Below are 18548 nucleotides of genomic sequence, written 5' to 3' on the forward strand. Positions count from 1 at the left end.
CAACAAATGAAGTATGCTTTTAGTATATTTTGTCAAAGGACAATACATTTAAGATGTACTTCAGCAGCAAACATTTCATTTCCCTAAATTTAAAGCATGCTATGCTCTGCTTTGTTATCAAACTTGCAAACATCAGCATAACCGGTGTGACTTTTGACAAACTGTTCATTTATAATACATTAAGAATGGAGGCTATTGAAAGATATCCTAAAGCACTGCTAATATGCTGAAAGGGAAGCGTTAGATGGCCAGTAAGCAAATAAAATCCTCTTACCCCCACGTCACTGAACCAGCTGCTAATCCTGTTTACTAAGTCCTTAATAGAGAAATCGAAAAACCACCCCTCTTCCGTTCCATACGCCAGGTATATTGATATGCCCCTCTGTATTTGAAGCACAGCCACAAAGAAACATTTACTCCCAAAGCAGTTGCAAATGTGATCCATCTCAGTCGATGTTTTCTCAAAGCCATCTGGTTCTCGACCAGTGAAGAAGGGTGATCTGCAAGGACCCTTGTCCGTCAAGTCCTTTACCACTTGTCCTACTGTGCCATGTAATGGCAGGGGGGAAAGGATGGCCAAATAGACAGTTACCCACCACAGCCTCATAGCTCATGGGCAGGCGAAAACACCTACAGCAGGGAAACAGAGGCACACAGAGTCCTTATCTTAGCTCAATACTCACCCTGATATTTTGAATATTGAAATCCTGGGCAACAGCAGAGTATTCTTTAGGTGCAACCGTTCTTCAGCCAGACGTTTCAAGCGACACGAACCAACAGGGCAGCTCCTTTACCTTTAGCACTACAGCTTTACATCTGTGACGTACACAGTGTTTGTGTATCTGTAATGTGCCCTCATAACAGTAGTACATGCTGACAGCAGCACATGTCATGCTAAGCGGTGGCTCTTAGCTTGTGTCACGCTAACACAGCTGCTCTTTGTGTGTACAGACACGAAGGAGTGGCCCTGCATCTAAGACATAGCAATTACACATCTGTAACACACCCACAGTGCAGCTTTACACCTGAAATTCAGATTTATTTTCTGAATTCATAATGAAGACTCATGCAATGACATAACTAAAATATGAACACTTGATTTTTTTTCTTTTTTTTCTTAATTTTCAGGAAATGTTCTCCTTCAAACACGTTCTGCTTTTTCTTCACCTTGCTTTTTTAAAACTATTGTACGTAATTATTTGAAATTTTTTGAAGTGTTGCTGTAGTGCCCCCTAGGGTTGTAGTGGCACAAAATTGACACATTTCAAACAGTACAACAACCAAACTGAGTAACTTAAGAGCTCTTATCTAGCTCAACTCAATTTGCATCAAAGTTATTTCATTTGTCTCAGATAAACGTGGACTAAATTATTTTACTTTCAAATGGCATTGAGTGAAAACCATGCAATAAACTAGTGTAAGAAGGCAACAGTACTGTTGCCTTTTGAATTCCTTGAGTTTCAAACAGATTGTCGCATGGAAACTATGTTTTTTGAGTAGTGCCTTTTGTATTGTCTCTTGAAATAACTGCGCTTCCATGAAGACTATTGGTTTATGATATGCTTCCAGTAGATAAAGTGGAATTATACAGCATGTGCAGTACCAATGTATAGCCTATCTATTATTTAATAGTTCATGGCTGAATAGCCTACTCTGTAGGTGCTGCTTAACATAAAAAGGCTTCGTTCAGATTACAGTCTAAAGTGGCTCAAATCCGATTTATTTATTTATTTATTTATTTATTTATTTATTTACTTACTTACTTACTTACTTACTTACTTATTTGCCTACATGTTACACAACATCTATTTTCTTCTAAGCAGTCAATGCAGAACGATCGCATCCGAACAAAAAATCGAAATTGAACATTGAGGCCTGTCATTTGGATTTAGACTAAACGTTCTACACGTATGGTCATTCATAATATAACATTGCAGTCAGCAGAGGGCGATGTTGTATAAAAAGCCTGGATTTCCCCACAACACTGCCCATCGTATGTTTTGAACCGGTTCTGAACGATACATGCATTGTTTCTTATTAAGAAAGTTATATAACAGCATAATATGCTTATACGAAACAATGCCCGGACTACAGAGATCGTACGTACAGGTGGACTTTGGACTACATTATCCGTCGCACATTGCGAAAAGACGAGTTGGGCTAACTTCAAAGTAGCCATCAATATAGTTGACGACAGTTGAATATTTCTCAAGCTTGATATCCGTACTTAACACTCTGTAATTAATATGAAGACATATGCTAAAATTACTCGTTGAACGTGAGTATCAGTGTTGTTTTTCGTTTTGTTTTTGCGTATGTCATGTTTTTACCGTCTTGAGTTGCTGTGTTCATTGCTGTAATTTACCATAAGGGCTGCCAGGTTTCTCTTGGTCAGCCACGATGGAAAAGTGTGAGGTGTAGGAATGAAACTGAATTTCTTCAAATTTACCCACATAGGCTATTCTTTAAACCTGTGCAAACCACAAAAGGGAACCAGATAATTTCGCTTTTTTGCTGTATGCGTCACAAGTTTGGCTGCTTCCTTTATACACAGCCGTCACGCGGCTTTTTTTATTCAGGCTGGCAACCCAGCGAGCTACCTACATGGGCTACAACTTTCCTAGGAAGGTCGCAATCAAGGTAAAGCATAACATTTACAAACTAAAACGTTTGGCATGATTCTCCATAGTGATAGTCATTAAACCGGATGTCTTGTAAAACGTTGCTTGTATGCGAGATACTTTAGCTGTAAAAACAAAGTGCTGGGGAGTGGCACGGTGTTCAAAGCGAATTAAAATGCCCATATCTAATTTGTAGCTTTACAAGAAGTCGGCTGTTCAAAGGGTTCCTACAAAACTAACAAAACCGGTTGGTCTACAGGAGAGAACTACGATATTGGATGTAATCCAAATTCTGCTTCATCGTGCCATTCTTGGACGCAAACTTCCTGTTTAAAAAGATATTCCACCGAAAATTCACATTTTCTCAACCTGAATAGCCCACTGTTAGTTTACTGATATTAAATAATTCTAATGGATTGTTTTCACACTATCTCAACCGACTATTTATTGCATGTCATTCCTGAGGTCTGGCAATGGTTATCTGATTTGAGCGGGGCCGGGGAGGGTTATGCGTAACGAAAAGGGGTTAACTGAGGTAATAGGCTATAGTTCTGCCATTAAGTTCTCATAATCATACACAGTAATGTGTTTCAGTTATTGGTGCTATTGATTCATGCGCTATTCAAGTAGTATAGCTAAAATTTCAGGGTACGTAAATGATTGTGCTTATTGATTAATTAATAAGCTATGTTAACATGAATCCCAGAAAACAATGAATTCCAAAAAAAGAAGAAAAAAAAATGTCAGATAAGCTAATAGTTTCATGGAAAAATTTCTGAATTAACCCAATACTGCATCTCATGGCCAATATATTCCAGGAAAGGTCGTCATGTGTAATCTGACAGTATGTCAAGCTTTGGGGATGCTTGTGGGTGTTTTCCAAACAGTCAATATGTCTTAGGTCTTGCACAAGTCACCTAAAGCTTGGTCTGGAAAGCCCCTGCCTACATTGAACTTGCTTTAGTGCCCACCAAGCACGATCTTAGTAACGACCCTGCCTCCAGCCCAGTCTGACTACACACAATCAGGCGGTCACTCCCACACACAGCTGTTAGCAAGAGGGGAAGTGGATCCTCCTGATATAGTCCCGATACACACAACGGACTGACTGATGTTTCCTGTTTCTCATGATAAACTTGAGCATACATGAAATGCACCTGTCAGTGTAGTTGTCTGCAGTGGCTTGTACTCGCTCTAGTCAAATTGCTGGATGGGAACTGGCCGTGGACATCAAAGAAATTCAGGAAGTATTCAGCAGAATTCAGCAGAAAAGGTATAATACTTATGATATCGTCACAGACTTTTCTGTGCATTTTGCATTTCAATCTTATATTTCCTGTTCTAAAACTGATTAAGTAATCCATTTCATATATCAAAACTGATAGAACTTGTAGAAAACTGATAAAACTTTGGTCCCTGGAAAGAGTGCTCAAACATGAAGATGGAATGAAATGTGTTAAAAATGCAGGCCAATATGGAATGTCATAATTTGTCAAAATGTATCATTACTATTGCAGAAGAGAAGCCAATTTCAGCACAATTCATCAAAATGAAATATGAAGTTGTGTACTCTTGAAACAACATTTTGACTGTATGCAGCATATGTATAATTTGCAATAAACTAACAGAAGTAACAAACTTCAGTGAAAATTGTTTTCTCTCTGACTGTTCTACACAGTACACCATGTGTATTTTTTATTGATTGCATGTGGGTTTATTTTTAGCTGCTAGTCTAATACTCAGTTACATAACATGGAGTTTGAGACTAACTTAATTCTATATCTAAGACTGGCTGATGAGTTGGATATTTTTTGTGTATGTGTGTGATAAGTGTATGTTTATTCAGGATGATTCAGAATTTCCATAACTTTACACAACAAACGTGTGCCTCCTACACACTCAAGTAGCTGATTTAGCTGATCGGAAGAGCAGCACCGCCTGTCCCCTAACATCCCTCCCTGGCCCTCTTTCAGAGTGTCCTAAAATGAACTCCGTGTTGCTCTTCTACGTGTCCTACCTGCTGTGCCTGTGCTTGGGCTTCCTCTGCGTGGTCTTCGTGTCCTACTGGAACTCCGCGTGGCGCGGGGGCTTCGCGTGGGATGGCACGGCGCTCCAGTTCAATTGGCATCCTGTCCTAATGGTGACCGGGCTGGTGGTGCTGTATGGGAACGGTAAGAGAAGGGCTCTGTAATTAGTCCTATTTTTGGATTGGCAGTATAAAAATATAAAAAAAACAATATATAAACAAGCAGGCTTCTTCAGCCTTTTTTTAAAGTGCACAATAAAAAGAAATGAAAAAGTAAATGGAAAAAATCCTATGGCAGCCAGTACTGGCTAAACCTAATATTTGCCATAGTTCATGTATGAAAAACTCGCATTTATCTGGACCTTTCCAAGCTGAGTTTATATTTTGTAAATTTGACTCGGATATCTATGAATTTAAGTGTACGTTCCAGGATTGACTTGGCTTCCTTTTGCCAGATTTTGATTGAAACTATCATGTATTCAACACTAAGTTAGAAGTGCCAGTGGAAACCAAATATCACACTACAGGAAATTGCATTTGCTTCACAGAATTTGCAGACATTTACAGTGAAGTACATATTCTTCCAAATGACATCCCTCGTTCACCCTCTGCTAGCATGATTGCCGTAGTTACCTCGGCTGGTGGTTTTGAAATTGATCTGTATGCTTTACTCTGTTGAATAAACGTGTGCCTCCTCTCCGCCTGTCCTCATCAGCGGCAGTAGTGTACCGCATCCCGCTCACCTGGGGTCAGAACAAGCTGCGCTGGAAGCTGGTGCACGCCAGCATGCTCTTCCTGGCTCTGCTCCTGACCGTCCTGGGCCTGTGCGCTGTTTTCAGTTTCCACAACGCCAATGGCACCCCTAATCTCTACTCACTGCACAGCTGGCTGGGTATCTGCACAGCAGCCCTCTTTGCAGCACAGGTAAAGCCGTCATGGCAACCACCCCCAATGCATGATCCCTGTCACACAACCCCGACCTGTAAGGCCATGATACACGTGATGTGTTTTGTAGCAGCTGCTGACAGCAACCATGAGAAGTAGAAGCAACCACACATGGCTAGGCTACCCCAAAAAATAACTGCCTGCCTTTTTAATAAATTCTCTTATATAAAAGCATTTCAAGTAATTGCATCACCAGCATTTTATATATTGATAACCCATGTGTAATATGCTGTAATATTTGGTTTCAGTTAGCTTGTACAGAAGAACTCAGATTCGGACTCAGTCAGACGAACCAAGTGTGAAAACGCCCTCAACACTATTGGAGAACTTCAGTGCAATACACAGATAAAAGATAAAAGTTCCTCATTTTCAGGGTTTTAGATAGATAAAGCACTTCCATAAAACAGCTTTGGCAGTTTTGTAGAAAAGTGGACTGGGGAGAACCCTGCTCAGTATCTCGCTGTTACATTTCCTGGTTGTCCAGATAAGGATCTTCTGCCGTAGCTTTAAGAATCATATTCGCACACTCGGAGGCAGGGCGGATGGTTATCGCCTTGTCTGTGTCTGTGTGGTTAGTGGGCGCTGGGCCTGGCTGCCTTCCTCCTCCCCTGTTCCCCGATGGCGTTCCGCAGGCTGGTGAAGCCCCTCCACGTGTGGATGGGCGGCTTCATCTTCACCCTCAGCATCGCAGCCTGCATATCCGGCATCAACGAGAAGCTGTTTTTTGTACTGTAAGTGTCCGATAAAACCCAGTAAGGCCCCGCGCAATTTCTTAGTTCCTGGAAGTGTTCATTAAGCCATAAGGATGTACACGTATGTTTTTTCAAAATTTCTGAATGGGAAAATAAAATTTCCTTGATGTAAAGTTTGCCATTTCTAAACATGAGGGCAGGAGCTGAGATAATGTTGTCTGTTCTGTAGTGGGTATTCACTTCAAGTTCACTTCTGATTGGCAGCCCACTAAAGAAATGTGCCCCATATTGGTTAAAATGTAAATTTCCATATTGCTTATTAAGCAAAAAAAGACCAATTCCAAATCCTTCTGTACTGGCAGAATAAGAACTTTGTTCTGTCTTAACTGTCTTGTTCAAAATGTTTTAATTATTCCTTTAATTTTTGTCATGCATTGTAAGGCCACCTGCAAAGTGACTTAAATCCTGTGACACCCAAATTGATTAAAAGTCCATAGTTTAAAATTAGCAGTGTGTTTGCTGCAATAGCCTAGATGAGTATTTCCCCAGTCAACATTAACTATTGGCTCTCTCCCCAGGAAGGGAAGCACCAATGGGACACAGCCATATTCCATGCTGCCCCCAGAGGCTGTGTTTGCAAACTCATTAGGTGTCCTTATCATAGCATTTGGATTGGTTGTCCTGAAAATCTTGTCCAATCAGACGTGGCAACGGCCAGAAGCGGTGCATGAGGAATTGTCTAAAGTAAGTATTACAGAGATACATCCAGCAAAGCATGAATGACTTCATTGTGTTGATAAAACCAAATAATAAACCCAAATGTTTTATAACTGTGGTAATTTAGTATGTGATTTTAAATACAAACCAACATGCAGAGAGGGATGTGTATGTTGTATGACAGGATGACTATTGCGGGACATAAATACACAGATAATTACATCATTTACAGTAATCTTATATTATGCTTAATTACGCTGTCTTTGTTGAATACGTTTTTCATCTGTATTTGCAGAAGAATTTATTTAATCCCTGCCTTTACACATAACAGTGAACCAGATGCATAGTTACTGTCAGTTAACCTTATAGAAAGACTTTCCTAACATTTTCTATAATTGTTTGCCATTATTTTCAGCCATTGCTTGGAGAGGACAGCTGATGAGAGAGCACACACCCTTCTCTAATGAGGACTTTGTTTTTCCTGCTTTTTAAATAAACTATTCCTAAATCGTTCAACAAAAACAATATACCTCCTCCCATATCCCTTGTTGAAGACCAGGATTTTTTTCACATTCTGTTCTCTATTTTGAAGACACTCCCGGAAACACCACATTTTCTCGTCTCCTGCAAAAATGAGTATTGTGAGCTTGTACATGCCAAGAAACAATGAGAACGATAAATATAAATGGCTGAATAAACTACTCTTTTAGATTATATTTCGCTAATAGTGGCTGCGTTTTCAAAAGGAATTAAAGTTGCGTTCTGCTCAAAATTTCATCAGGACTTGCATTTAAGTGTCAATACAAATAAAAAATGGTAAATGCATTTTTATATATGTATGTCTATGTGTAATACATTAACATATGAATCAGTATATACGATTCAATTATGCACGTTATTTTCCAATCATGTATAGTCATACATATCTCCAGCCTTTTTTCCTTTGTTAAAAAATCCGGTTGAAACTGGAAACTGAACGGGGAGGTAAGTAGTCACAGTCGAGACCACGTGATGTTGAAAGTATATGGTACAATTCGCTACCATATGATTCCCATACACCTATCAGAAAAGACCATTACGAAAGTCCAACAAAATATTTCGAAATTAACCAATGACTGACGAATGAAGGCATATGTTGGGTCACTAGCCAATAGGAAAACATGCCACCATCCAGTCACTTATTTGCATACAAGCGTTATAAATACTAGGAAGCAATTTACAGCATAACTCAGTTGAGTACTTCAACCTGAAGGAGGAACAAAAGGAAAAATGCCTGAACCGTCTAAAGCCGCGCCGAAGAAAGGCTCGAAGAAAGCGGTCACAAAGACCGCCGGAAAAGGAGGCAAAAAACGCAGAAAGTCTAGGAAGGAGAGTTATGCGATTTACGTGTATAAAGTGCTGAAGCAAGTGCATCCTGACACTGGCATATCATCTAAGGCGATGGGTATCATGAATTCGTTCGTCAATGACATCTTTGAACGAATTGCTGGTGAGTCGTCCCGTTTGGCTCACTACAACAAGCGCTCAACAATCACTTCCAGGGAGATTCAGACGGCTGTACGCCTTTTATTGCCTGGAGAGCTTGCCAAACACGCAGTGTCTGAAGGTACCAAGGCTGTCACCAAGTACACGAGCTCCAAGTGAAAACGCCTCTTCCTTTTAACCAACCCAAAGGCTCTTCTAAGAGCCACCCAAAACTAAATAAAAGAAGCTGTTCCATTTGTGTCAAGTGTACGTGTGTGGCTGTTATCGGAACCCTGTAGATGTTGGGTGATCTTCTGTAGTGCGTTAAACGCTCTTTAGTAGGCTACAACATGTAACGACATGAATCAGAATTATTTCAAACAATCGTTCCGCGCATGTTTAAGAGTCAATTTTTTCTGTTTTTCTTCACGATAGAAAGGGATTGCAAGGGTTAATTATGCAGCAGTTGAGTCAACCAATCATTTCCTCTTTATGGGTTTCACTGCATGGTAGTTTTCAAATAGGTCCGCTCTTCATCTATAATAAGGCCTTGCAAAGCGATCAGTATTTCACATTGAGAAGCGACTGAAGAAAATCAGCAGGGATGTCTGGAAGGGGAAAAGGAGGTAAAGGTCTCGGGAAAGGTGGCGCAAAACGACATCGTAAGGTGCTTCGTGATAACATTCAGGGTATCACTAAACCAGCTATTCGCCGCCTCGCTCGTCGTGGTGGTGTGAAACGTATATCTGGTCTTATCTACGAAGAAACCAGAGGAGTCCTCAAAGTGTTCTTGGAGAACGTCATTCGCGATGCAGTCACATACACCGAGCACGCGAAACGAAAAACTGTTACGGCGATGGACGTTGTGTATGCCCTAAAACGTCAGGGGCGCACATTGTATGGTTTCGGAGGTTAGGTTGACCCGTATCAATAGTAAATCAAAGGCTCTTTTAAGAGCCGCCCATAAAATCTGTGAAAGAGTGCATTTCCATTGATGCATGTTACTTGTTAGCTAGCAGAACTATTATTAATGGGATAAAACGTAAAAATTGTTTGACTACGTCCATATCAGATCTTCGGGCATAAACCCGGCTGAACGGGTTTTTTTTTTTTTTACTGTTCCTGCCTCTAGACGTAATAAATGAAAGTTGTGTACACGCATCAAAGTGTATAACTGGTCGATTGTATTACTGAATAAGCAGACTTTCTACTCACAAAGCTTACAAGATACACGTATAATATAATGGCCATTCAGTGCCATAGTTTAAGAACAGTAACATGCAGCCACACTACTGTCGCTGAGATTTTACTCCTAACGCCATATGGGTAAAGACCGCCGATCTATTAGGCATTTACTCATTTGAACACAATAGCCGTAACAGCCAAGAATTTGAGACGGTGCATGTCGATAATGCCATTTGTCTGAGCAAATTGTCATGTTTGTCAAGTAACTCTACTATAGGCCTATGTAGGAATTATGTTAAGTGGACAACTATTTTACCAAAGGTATCAAACTATGACAAATTTAACGTGGAGGTTCGCACTTCCGCATACATATAATATAGCTTCAGTTACTCTGTTCAGGGAATTGTTGAATCTTATTTAGGAACAAAGTGACCACCATTTCGAAACCATATCACTAACGGTACGACGTGAATCTATTTGTATAAAGGGAATCAAATATTATCCAAGAAAAGGGCCGATGTGGCTGCAGGCTTTTTGTTTTAGTCCAGGTTTTAGACACCTGATTATATCAAGGTCTTGATTGAAGCCCATGATTAGTTAATTAGTCGAATCAGGTGTATCGCTGGAATAAAATAAAAATCTGCACCCACATCGGCCTTTTTCGGATAAGATTTGACACTTCTGACACAATTGGACACTATTTTGCTCAATTAAAATGGCTGAACACGTGTCATTTCCTAATATTTTCCTGAAACATTTTAACACAATGGCGGATCATCATTTGCTTTGTCTTTTATTTCTTTAGTATGAAGCAAATTCATTTCAGTGGCCATTTGTCCATACTTATACCAGTCAGGAGCCAATTGAGTCGCCTCAGTCTTCAGTTTGATTTGTTAAAAATTGTTATTTCTCTTTATGTAGCCTATTAGTTTGCAATACACGTAGCCCAATGTGAATTGGCATATAGGACTTTCGTTATTCACATCATCCATAGCTGTTACTGACATGCTGCTCTTAAGAGTAAATCATCCATCAAAACGTAAAAAGCTTAATTAAGAAAAAATATCAGCTTATTAAAATTCCGGTAGGCTACTACAATTGTGGTTGGAAGGAAATTCTGCATACATATGGGTCTCGCAGGACCGAGTTTTAGAAACACTGGCCTAATATCACAAACTGATCAAATGTCAGGACAATATACATCTGCATGTGTAACAATAGCAAGCGCTCACGCGAAAGTATCCGAAAAAAATATTGAATGGCAGGTTTCAGCACATCTGTTATATCAGTCCCAAAAGAAACGAAAGAATACCCTAAAATTAAACGTGAAGTGAAATAAAATCACTAAATAAAAATGATCAAACAAGGAATGCTCCATGCCGATTAGGAAGGAATGAAAGGGCGACCAATGATGAGCTGTGTTAACTACGCCTTAGATAAAGTGTTTGAATTTCTACATGTTTAACAGTTTAACTTTAAAACTGCTACTAAAATGCAAAGTAGAATCTTTTCTTTGGCGTCGAATTGTTATTTAGAATTTTAGGTGGAACGTTAATGATATTATTTCTGAAACAATGGAAGAAGTGGAGTCGGAGCAGGATAGTTTCCCGGCGATGTTCAGAATCTTTTCGTGTTTCTAGAGAAACTCTAGAGGCGATATATGTTTAACCTTCTGGCACCTAAAGCATACCGATGTTTAATATTGGTGCACATGTTTTATTTAGCTTACATGTACTTATTTGACTCAGAAATTTGAAGTTTTCTTTGAGAAGAAAACACAACCCAAGAGTATTTTCTTGTACTCGGAGCCGCTGTACAGATAGTTGAGTCTACAGGGTTCTCATCTTGCATTTAAGTTCCGCCCTTTGCTGTATGTCGTGAATACAGCGTCTGACTGACATTCGGTCCAGGAGAGAAAAAAAACACTTCTACACTTCAGGGATGGCAGAAACCGCTCCAGCACCCCCCGCAGCTTCTGCGAAGAGTCCTAAGAAGAAATCTGCTGTCAGAAAAAAGAAAAGTGGTACTAGCTTGTCCGATCTTATTTTGAAAGCAGTTTCTGAATCAACGGAACGTAAAGGGTTATCTGTTCCTGCCATAAAGAAGATTTTGACAAGTTATAATTTCGATGTAGAGAAAAATAAAAGCCGTTTCAGAACTACATTGAAGACCCTGGTGGATAAAGAGGCTTTAGTGCAGGTAAAGGGAACTGGCGCTTCAGGGTCCTTCAGAGTTGGCAAGAAGTTGCAGGCAAAGAAGACTACGCAGAAAAAGCCCCCTCCTAAAATTAAGAAGCCGGCAGCAAAGAAGCCAGTGCCCAAGAAAACGAAGAAACCGGCAGCCAAGAAACCCGTGGCTAAAAAAACTACAAAGGCTGTAAAGAAGCAGGTAGTAACTAAGAAGACAAAGAGTCCGATTAAGAAAGCCAAAAAGACTGTTGTGAAGAAAGTATCTCAATCCCCCAAGAAGGCCAAGACGGCTAAGAAAAAACCGATAAAGAAGACCAAACCGAAGAAGACAGCCTCCAAAAAGAAGTAAACGGCCAGTTGATACAATTTTAAAAAACCAAAGGCTCTTATAAGAGCCACCACAATTTCCAAAAAGTAGACTATCCATTTGTTTGTGAATTGTGTTCTCTTTTCAATGTTTATGAGACATGTAGGCCTATGTTATTGTTCAACTCTGCATAAACAGTTTAATTTGTTTAATTTAAAATTTAAACCCTATCTAGGCCTACTGTCGAATATGCAGAGGCTTTTACATATATCAACAGTTCTAAAATTAGTTGGATAAAAGAGAACACCTGACATGGAGTCCCATATAACATAGACTACTACTGAATTCAAGACTGGCCCATTGCCCATAAATTATCGGTATTGCATGACCTAACCTGGACCTAACCCTAAGAGGGCTAACTTTAAGTCGCCTTCACAAGTAGATAAGTCTGATTTCTTCAAAATATGGGCAGACACGGAATAGGACAGTGCTTAAAGACAATTGAAATGTGATAACACATGCAGGCTGTTTTTTCTATTTCTTTTCAATTAGATTCCGTATTAATGCATTTTTTTTACAGGGAATCTAGAGCGGGAATAACGTTATAGGCTAGTCTACACTGCATGACAAGCTTCCTATTTGAAAAATGTGCCATGTTGACACATCCAGAAACTAGAGTGGAACAAAATGTTGCAATCGGTCGGCCGTTAAATTCAAGTTACTGCACGCCGCCGGTAGACGATTATTACGCGCCCATAGGGTTTCACACATTTCTACCAACGCCTAAAAGGATTGACTTCATTGGTTGGAAAAGGTGCGAACCACATCATTGGGATGGGGAGGGTTTTTTTTTCACTAGCCAATGATTTTTCGTTTAAGCGTGCTTCTTGGATGTGCTACCGTTTATGGAAACGTCACGTTCCCAAGACATTTGAGTAAGGGTCAGTTAACGGCTGGACCTTTGCAGAATCATGAGGAAAACCCATATGGTTTAAAATAGGAAATATAACGTATTTCTCTATAGCCTGATAGTGTCCTGTAACATAGTGTCCTGTAGCATTATGCTACTGGGTCTTAGGGAGACTGGCATTTCCCTGACATTTTCATCTACACCATGGGAAATCTGTACATTTTGAGTCAATTTTTACCAACTTGTGGGATATCCTTGTCATGGCTGAATGGTGAATGGAATGGAACAATCGTTGTAAAACATACCTGTCACCTCATACTGCGGCAGCTAATATACCCATTACTGCCATCATGGAAATAAATGTGAATTGTAATTTGTACTGGATTTTTTTTATTGAATAAATGTTCATACTGAATGCTATTAAAAAATAACTGATTGATCACTGGCATCAGTTAAGCACAAATGCTGCTTCACTGATATTATTTGGCGTGTTTACAATGCAGATAGTATTCACACACTAATGCACAATATTTGTTTAATTTATTAGGCCTATATTTAATATAAGGTGCATCTATTGCTAAGTGAAAATGCAATAAATTCTTATTAAATTAAACATACTTTTGGTTGCCACATTGTGATAGTGCAAACAAAGTAGGATCTATTGAGATAACATGCTGAATTAATCCAGAGAGTATGACTGAATTGCATGAGTCTGAGTATCTGATTAAGAACATCAGTTTCATTAATCACTTGGAGCATCCAAATATTATATATCCAGTAACCTTATACCATCTGGTTATATGCTTATAGCAAATGTACTTTTTACTATGATTTTGATTCATTTACAAAGTATATCTCTCAAGTCACATTTACACATTCATGACCTTCTTAAACGCCTGTGGCAATCTCCCTGTTTTACCCATATTGTTTTCTTCCTCTTCACAGGTCATTCCTCTCCAGTACCTTTCCATTGTTCACCTTCAGTTACATACATAGTTTTGTTATAAACACATTAAAATGCATTTTAGATAGTATTATCATTAGCGAGCTAAATTTATATCACACAGGGCAATAACAAAGCGTCACTTCTGAAGCCCTTGAAGTACCTGAGCTCTTGCTGAAAACAAGTGTCCACTGCAGTCTCTCTCTTGGTTCAATTCCTATTAAAATCTTTTCTTTGACAGTCTTTATTTATTTATTTATTTATTGATTAATTTATTTTTATGTACAGTAGGCTATACGCCATTGTAGTCAAAGTCAAAATGAAGGCAGATCTCTGCCATTTTTTTTTTCTAGGCGACTAGCTAGCCATAGTATAATTTCTGCAGAATCTCTGCTCTGACAGATCTGTGAACGCACGGCATGATTGAGAGGCAGAGAGTTGTCCTGACCGGACTTCTTGCAGAGAGGTGTCTTGATTGGTTATTAACATTCAGGCAAGGAGAATTTTAGAGAAGGCTGATTTCAGAGCCAAGGGTCAGAGAAAGTTAGATTATTATTATTTAAAAAATAATAATTTATTGATATCTGTCAGGATGTGAAGGAAATTTCGCCAAATATGAACAAAGGTGTTCTAAAAACTATACTGCACCATTATGACAAAACGTCCTGTACTGTAGACTACGTTTGGCCTAAATTCTTGAAACGTTGATTTGTTTCGTACACTGTAATTAATGCAAACTACGCCAGATGGCAGTATATCATTGAATAGGTTTCTAGGTAGCACAACTGAGTGTTTGGTGAACAGAATTAAGAAAACGCATGAAGTTGCTGGTACAGTCAAGTTATCTGTCGACTTCATTTAGTAGTAAACTATGCCACATAATTCAAGATTGTATTCTATCGTAATGTTCTACTATGTTAATTTTGACCACAGAGGCAAGGAAACGTAATACGAGAAAAACAAGGAATCATATGATTTTATTTTGGGAGATGATTTAGTAACAGCAATGACAATGTCAGCAATAGAAGTCCTTCAATTGAAAGTATCGCTCTTCAATGTTGTAGACCAAAATGTCTGTAAAAAAACTGTAATCGAACGGTGCATCCTGTGCACCCTGTGAACGTACTCCCAAATTTCAAGCCTTGTTCTCATACTGTGAAATTGTGGCCTGTGCTTTTAATTAACGGTTTGGTGATAGGGTTCAACAAAAGAGAAATATAACCAGAAATACGGTTCTAGGGATCAACTTGCATCCACAAGTAAAGCACGTAGACCGTACCGATGACGTTGCTATTCCTGTGAGATGGAGCATCGTGCCATTGCCTGATAATTTTTTGGCTACTTTTCCTGTTGAAAAGTTATTTGGGATAACGATGAGGTCATTACTGACGTGGGCGTAACGGGGCAGTTGCGCGAGGCGTGACTTGGTCTGCAACTCCACTGATAATCCTGGATGTAGTGAAGGTCTTGTCGAGAAAGTCCACTGAAGAAAAAAAGGAAGAAAACTTCGGAAGACCTGCAGATACCGGGTCAGGAATACCGCTCGCTGACCACTGCATCAGCGATACAAAGTGATATCCGAAGTCCCTTTTTTGCTGGTTTTTCGTCTCCAAATTTCAAATTACGTAAGTGTTCATTTTTTTAAATGTTCTGGTATTTGATTAAATCGGTGGTTTGCTTAATCGAGGATGAGAGAAAAGCTCGAGTCGTCGTTGGACATTTTCCTCATCTTTCCTCCGTTACACTTTTGCTCGTATTGCTCATCTGCGTTCTAGACGAAAGTGAAAGCATAGGCTTTAGCACGTTTAATAGCTGTATCGGAGGTGATTCCCTGACTTGATTGTTTTACTTTTTCAAAAACATGGTTGAATGGTTTTATTGTTTCCACAGATGGCATTGTGCAAATTTAAGCGTGAAAGTTGATTAGTTCTCTTTAGTACATATTCACGGCGGGATGCATTGAACTACCGAAATGCATGATTTAGGCTACCGGCGTTTAATTCTAGGGTTGCGCAGGTTTAGCGTCTTGCACTGATGTTTCCAATGCCGTTTTATTTTTATTTTTCTAACGGCATTATGTCAGAAACTATCATCCTGTTATTTAACAGCACGCAGAGTTTATTAGATGTTTAAGGTGTTTGCTATGGTGACATATTCACTGTGGAGCAATCTCAGCTCATTTTAAGAAAAGTTCTTCTGCATTTTACTGGAAGTGGGGAGAAAGAATGGCAGGGTTATGAAATGGGAGTGCTGACGAAATTAAATATCCTAAACTCCCCCCAGGGCAGTGGCCCTTCGTGGGCTTATCAGTATTCTTTGGACAAAGTTGCAATGCACCATTGTTGTGAGTTAGGGCTGTTGTTGAGTGCTTAAATATTGAGATGCGTGCCTTGGAGAGAAGAAAATGCGTGTCCATATAGCCTATATGTTTCTCTGTTTATCTCAATATCCTAAGTAGTGACTAAAGGGTAGGAAAAAAGACAAAAAGATATTACTAATCTGGAGGGTTGTGTGCTATATAATGTGCCAAAAACCACATTTTCAAAATGAATGTATTTGTTGTAGGAGCAGACACTGCAGTAAGGAAGTTCCAAATCAGTTTACTGATAGAAATGTTCCACCTAATATCTAATAGAGTGTCTCTTTATTTTGTTACCAAAGAAGAAAATCCATGCATTACACATCAAAGATCTCAAAGCACTTTCTGGTTGGGTAGGGACTAGGGAGAGTAAAACTACATCAGCTGACATGGAATAATGTAAAGAATTATTTTGCCCGTTAAACTGGAAGGTGATTAAATTGATTTAGAGAGACCCTTTGGGAATTTGGCCTGCACATCGAGGAACCCCCATTTTACTTTTAAGTGTCAGGATTCAGAGTGATCCCGCTGAGTCAGGAACGTCAGCGTGATTGTCCTGTAAAACCTGAGACAGCAACTCTTGCTGCACAATGCCCCTATCACTACAGTGGGTTTCTGCTGGGCACAGAGGAAAGACTGCCCCCTTTTGGCTCTCCAACGAACACTTCCAGCAGCATCCTGATTTTTCCTTCCCAAAAACTATTTCTAGTTTTAGCCATTACTCAATAGAACGTTTCAGGGTGATATGGCAGCTGGAGACTAGAGACAAAAGCTGTCCAGTTTTACAAAAACATGATAAGAAGCTGTAAAGAAATGCACGGGTCAGCTCCTCAGACAGGAAAACAGCTTGTAGTTACTAGAGGAGGCCATAAACAGAAAATGAGGCATTTTAGATTTCTGCCTGGATCCCTGTCTTTGTTTGATTGGCTCATTCTAGGTGACTGTCGTTAGAGCCCTTTGCTTTCCAGTTCTCATCATCTTTTTTTAGCACACATTTACTGAACTATACTCTATCCTTAGTATCATAAAGTAGTTCAGAATAATGTTGCAAGAGCAATATAAAATTTATTTATTTATTTATTTATTTATTTATTTATTTATTTATTTATTTATTTATTTTACAGCTAAACTGTACGAAACACTTTGATGGGAAAATGTATCTGCATGCATTCCTAGCAAAGAAAGTTACAGCTTCAACACCATCACCTTCAGGGATGCATTCCCCTGGTATCCCACTCCTGTTGTGAGGCTGACTTCCCCGAGGACTCACTTGTGGGCACTTTCATAGCACAACTCACAGAAGTCTTGGAAAGCAAAACATTCCTCATGTACAGCCCAACAACCCCCACAGGAACAGGGAGTCTGAGCATGTTGGAGATAAAATGCAAAGATGGGAAAGTAGATAGAAAGTCAGCATGATCCCACATGTACCAGTTATTAATATGACATGTAGCATACGTTAAGTTCAGCATAGGTGCTCACCAAGAATACATTCAGTGAAAAAAAGCTCAAACACGTAGCTTCATCTTGGTTTTGTAGCCGCCTTTGGCTTTGTAATGCGGAACCACGGCCACATTATGTCAGGGAAAGAGGGAGGCCTGAGAAATGGAAAATTTTCAAATAGTTGTGGAGTATTTCAACTTTCTTTGTCAGAGGACAGTTTTTAATTATGTGTTTTCAATATTAGGGCCTAGTACATTGCAGAATGTACCTAGGGAAGAAGTGAGGACACAATGCTAATTTAGATGGTTCATTGCAGAAATATAATCCTTTTTTTTGCTAATGGCATGCTGTGATCACTGCTTGTGCACTTTAAGCTTCACTGCTTACTAGTTCAACACCAAATTGATTTAAGCTGCTACTACTAATCTAAAAAAACACTCTATGGTTTTACACATGGCTGCCTCACCAATGTTCTTCAGTACCTATATGTCTTCTTGCACCCTCAAATTAAGTATAAATTTTTAATATTGTAGAGATCTAACCAGGCTCTTGAATGATGGATTATGTTGCAATGCCAACAATGCTGAGCTTTGTGGTTTCCTTCACTGTATGGAAACTAACAATGCTTGTGTGTCCATTGATATGGATGTTCTTCAAGTGTTGTGTGGTGCCCTGCTTCACTTCCCCAAAAAGAAGTACTGTAGTTGGTTTGTGAGTCAACGGCATCTTTATTCTTGAACTCACAAA

The 18548-nt window shown here is 39.4% G+C and overlaps 5 protein-coding genes across 9 annotated transcripts in view; all 5 read left to right on the forward strand.

Moving 5' to 3' along the window:
• Nucleotides 1-1975: 1975 nt before the first annotated feature.
• Nucleotides 1976-7832, forward strand: LOC135264910 (lysosomal membrane ascorbate-dependent ferrireductase CYB561A3). Of its 4 annotated transcripts, none has more exons than XM_064353922.1 (7): nt 1976-2278; nt 3820-3894; nt 4595-4792; nt 5363-5571; nt 6169-6323; nt 6863-7028; nt 7417-7832. In XM_064353922.1, exons 1-7 carry the CDS (start codon nt 2257-2259, stop codon nt 7438-7440), a joined length of 849 nt encoding a protein of 282 aa, XP_064209992.1. In that variant the 5' UTR covers nt 1976-2256; the 3' UTR covers nt 7441-7832. The 4 variants fall into 4 exon arrangements, with proteins under 4 accessions (XP_064209992.1, XP_064209993.1, XP_064209995.1 ...); XM_064353925.1 differs by lacking the exon at nt 3820-3894 and adding an exon at nt 2580-2640 and having other exon boundaries at nt 1979-2278; XM_064353923.1 differs by lacking the exon at nt 3820-3894 and having other exon boundaries at nt 1978-2278.
• Nucleotides 7833-8216: 384 nt separating this feature from the next.
• LOC135264912 (histone H2B-like) lies at nt 8217-8724 on the forward strand. The gene has a single exon (XM_064353927.1). It carries the CDS (start codon nt 8271-8273, stop codon nt 8643-8645), a length of 375 nt encoding a protein of 124 aa, XP_064209997.1. The 5' UTR covers nt 8217-8270; the 3' UTR covers nt 8646-8724.
• Nucleotides 8725-8839: 115 nt separating this feature from the next.
• Nucleotides 8840-9490, forward strand: LOC135264913 (histone H4). Its single transcript, XM_064353928.1, has one exon. The coding sequence runs from the start codon at nt 9070-9072 to the stop codon at nt 9379-9381; it is 312 nt and encodes a 103-aa protein (XP_064209998.1). The 5' UTR covers nt 8840-9069; the 3' UTR covers nt 9382-9490.
• Nucleotides 9491-11513: 2023 nt separating this feature from the next.
• Nucleotides 11514-13435, forward strand: LOC135264911 (histone H1-like). Its single transcript, XM_064353926.1, has one exon. It carries the CDS (start codon nt 11592-11594, stop codon nt 12186-12188), a length of 597 nt encoding a protein of 198 aa, XP_064209996.1. The 5' UTR covers nt 11514-11591; the 3' UTR covers nt 12189-13435.
• A 1944-nt stretch (nt 13436-15379) lies between these two features.
• The window catches only part of LOC135264914 (lysyl oxidase homolog 2B-like), a 36397-nt gene continuing 33228 nt past the window's right edge, over nt 15380-18548 (forward strand). The window contains exon 1 of one of the 2 annotated variants that reach the window (XM_064353931.1): nt 15380-15624. The gene's annotated coding sequence lies outside the window, so the exon portion shown is untranslated. The remainder of the gene's footprint in view (nt 15625-18548) is intronic. The other variant, XM_064353929.1, reaches the window with a different exon arrangement.

Source organism: Anguilla rostrata, chromosome 10 (genome assembly GCF_018555375.3).
Source record: "Anguilla rostrata isolate EN2019 chromosome 10, ASM1855537v3, whole genome shotgun sequence".
NCBI classification, from domain to species: domain Eukaryota; kingdom Metazoa; phylum Chordata; class Actinopteri; order Anguilliformes; family Anguillidae; genus Anguilla; species Anguilla rostrata.

What these genes read in the sequence shown, in the direction of transcription:
- LOC135264910 (XM_064353922.1), top strand. Translation starts at nt 2,257, where the DNA reads ATGCTAAAATTACTCGTTGAAC. An exon ending in GGTGGTGCTGTATGGGAACG is followed by an intron (nt 4,793 to 5,362) that starts GTAAGAGAAGGG and finishes TGTCCTCATCAG; the next exon opens with CGGCAGTAGTGTACCGCATC. An exon ending in GAGAAGCTGTTTTTTGTACT is followed by an intron (nt 6,324 to 6,862) that starts GTAAGTGTCCGA and finishes CTCTCTCCCCAG; the next exon opens with GAAGGGAAGCACCAATGGGA.
- LOC135264912 (XM_064353927.1), top strand. Translation starts at nt 8,271, where the DNA reads ATGCCTGAACCGTCTAAAGCCGCGCCGAAGAAAGGCTCGAAGAAAGCG.
- LOC135264913 (XM_064353928.1), top strand. Translation starts at nt 9,070, where the DNA reads ATGTCTGGAAGGGGAAAAGGAGGTAAAGGTCTCGGGAAAGGTGGCGCA.
- LOC135264911 (XM_064353926.1), top strand. Translation starts at nt 11,592, where the DNA reads ATGGCAGAAACCGCTCCAGCACCCCCCGCAGCTTCTGCGAAGAGTCCT.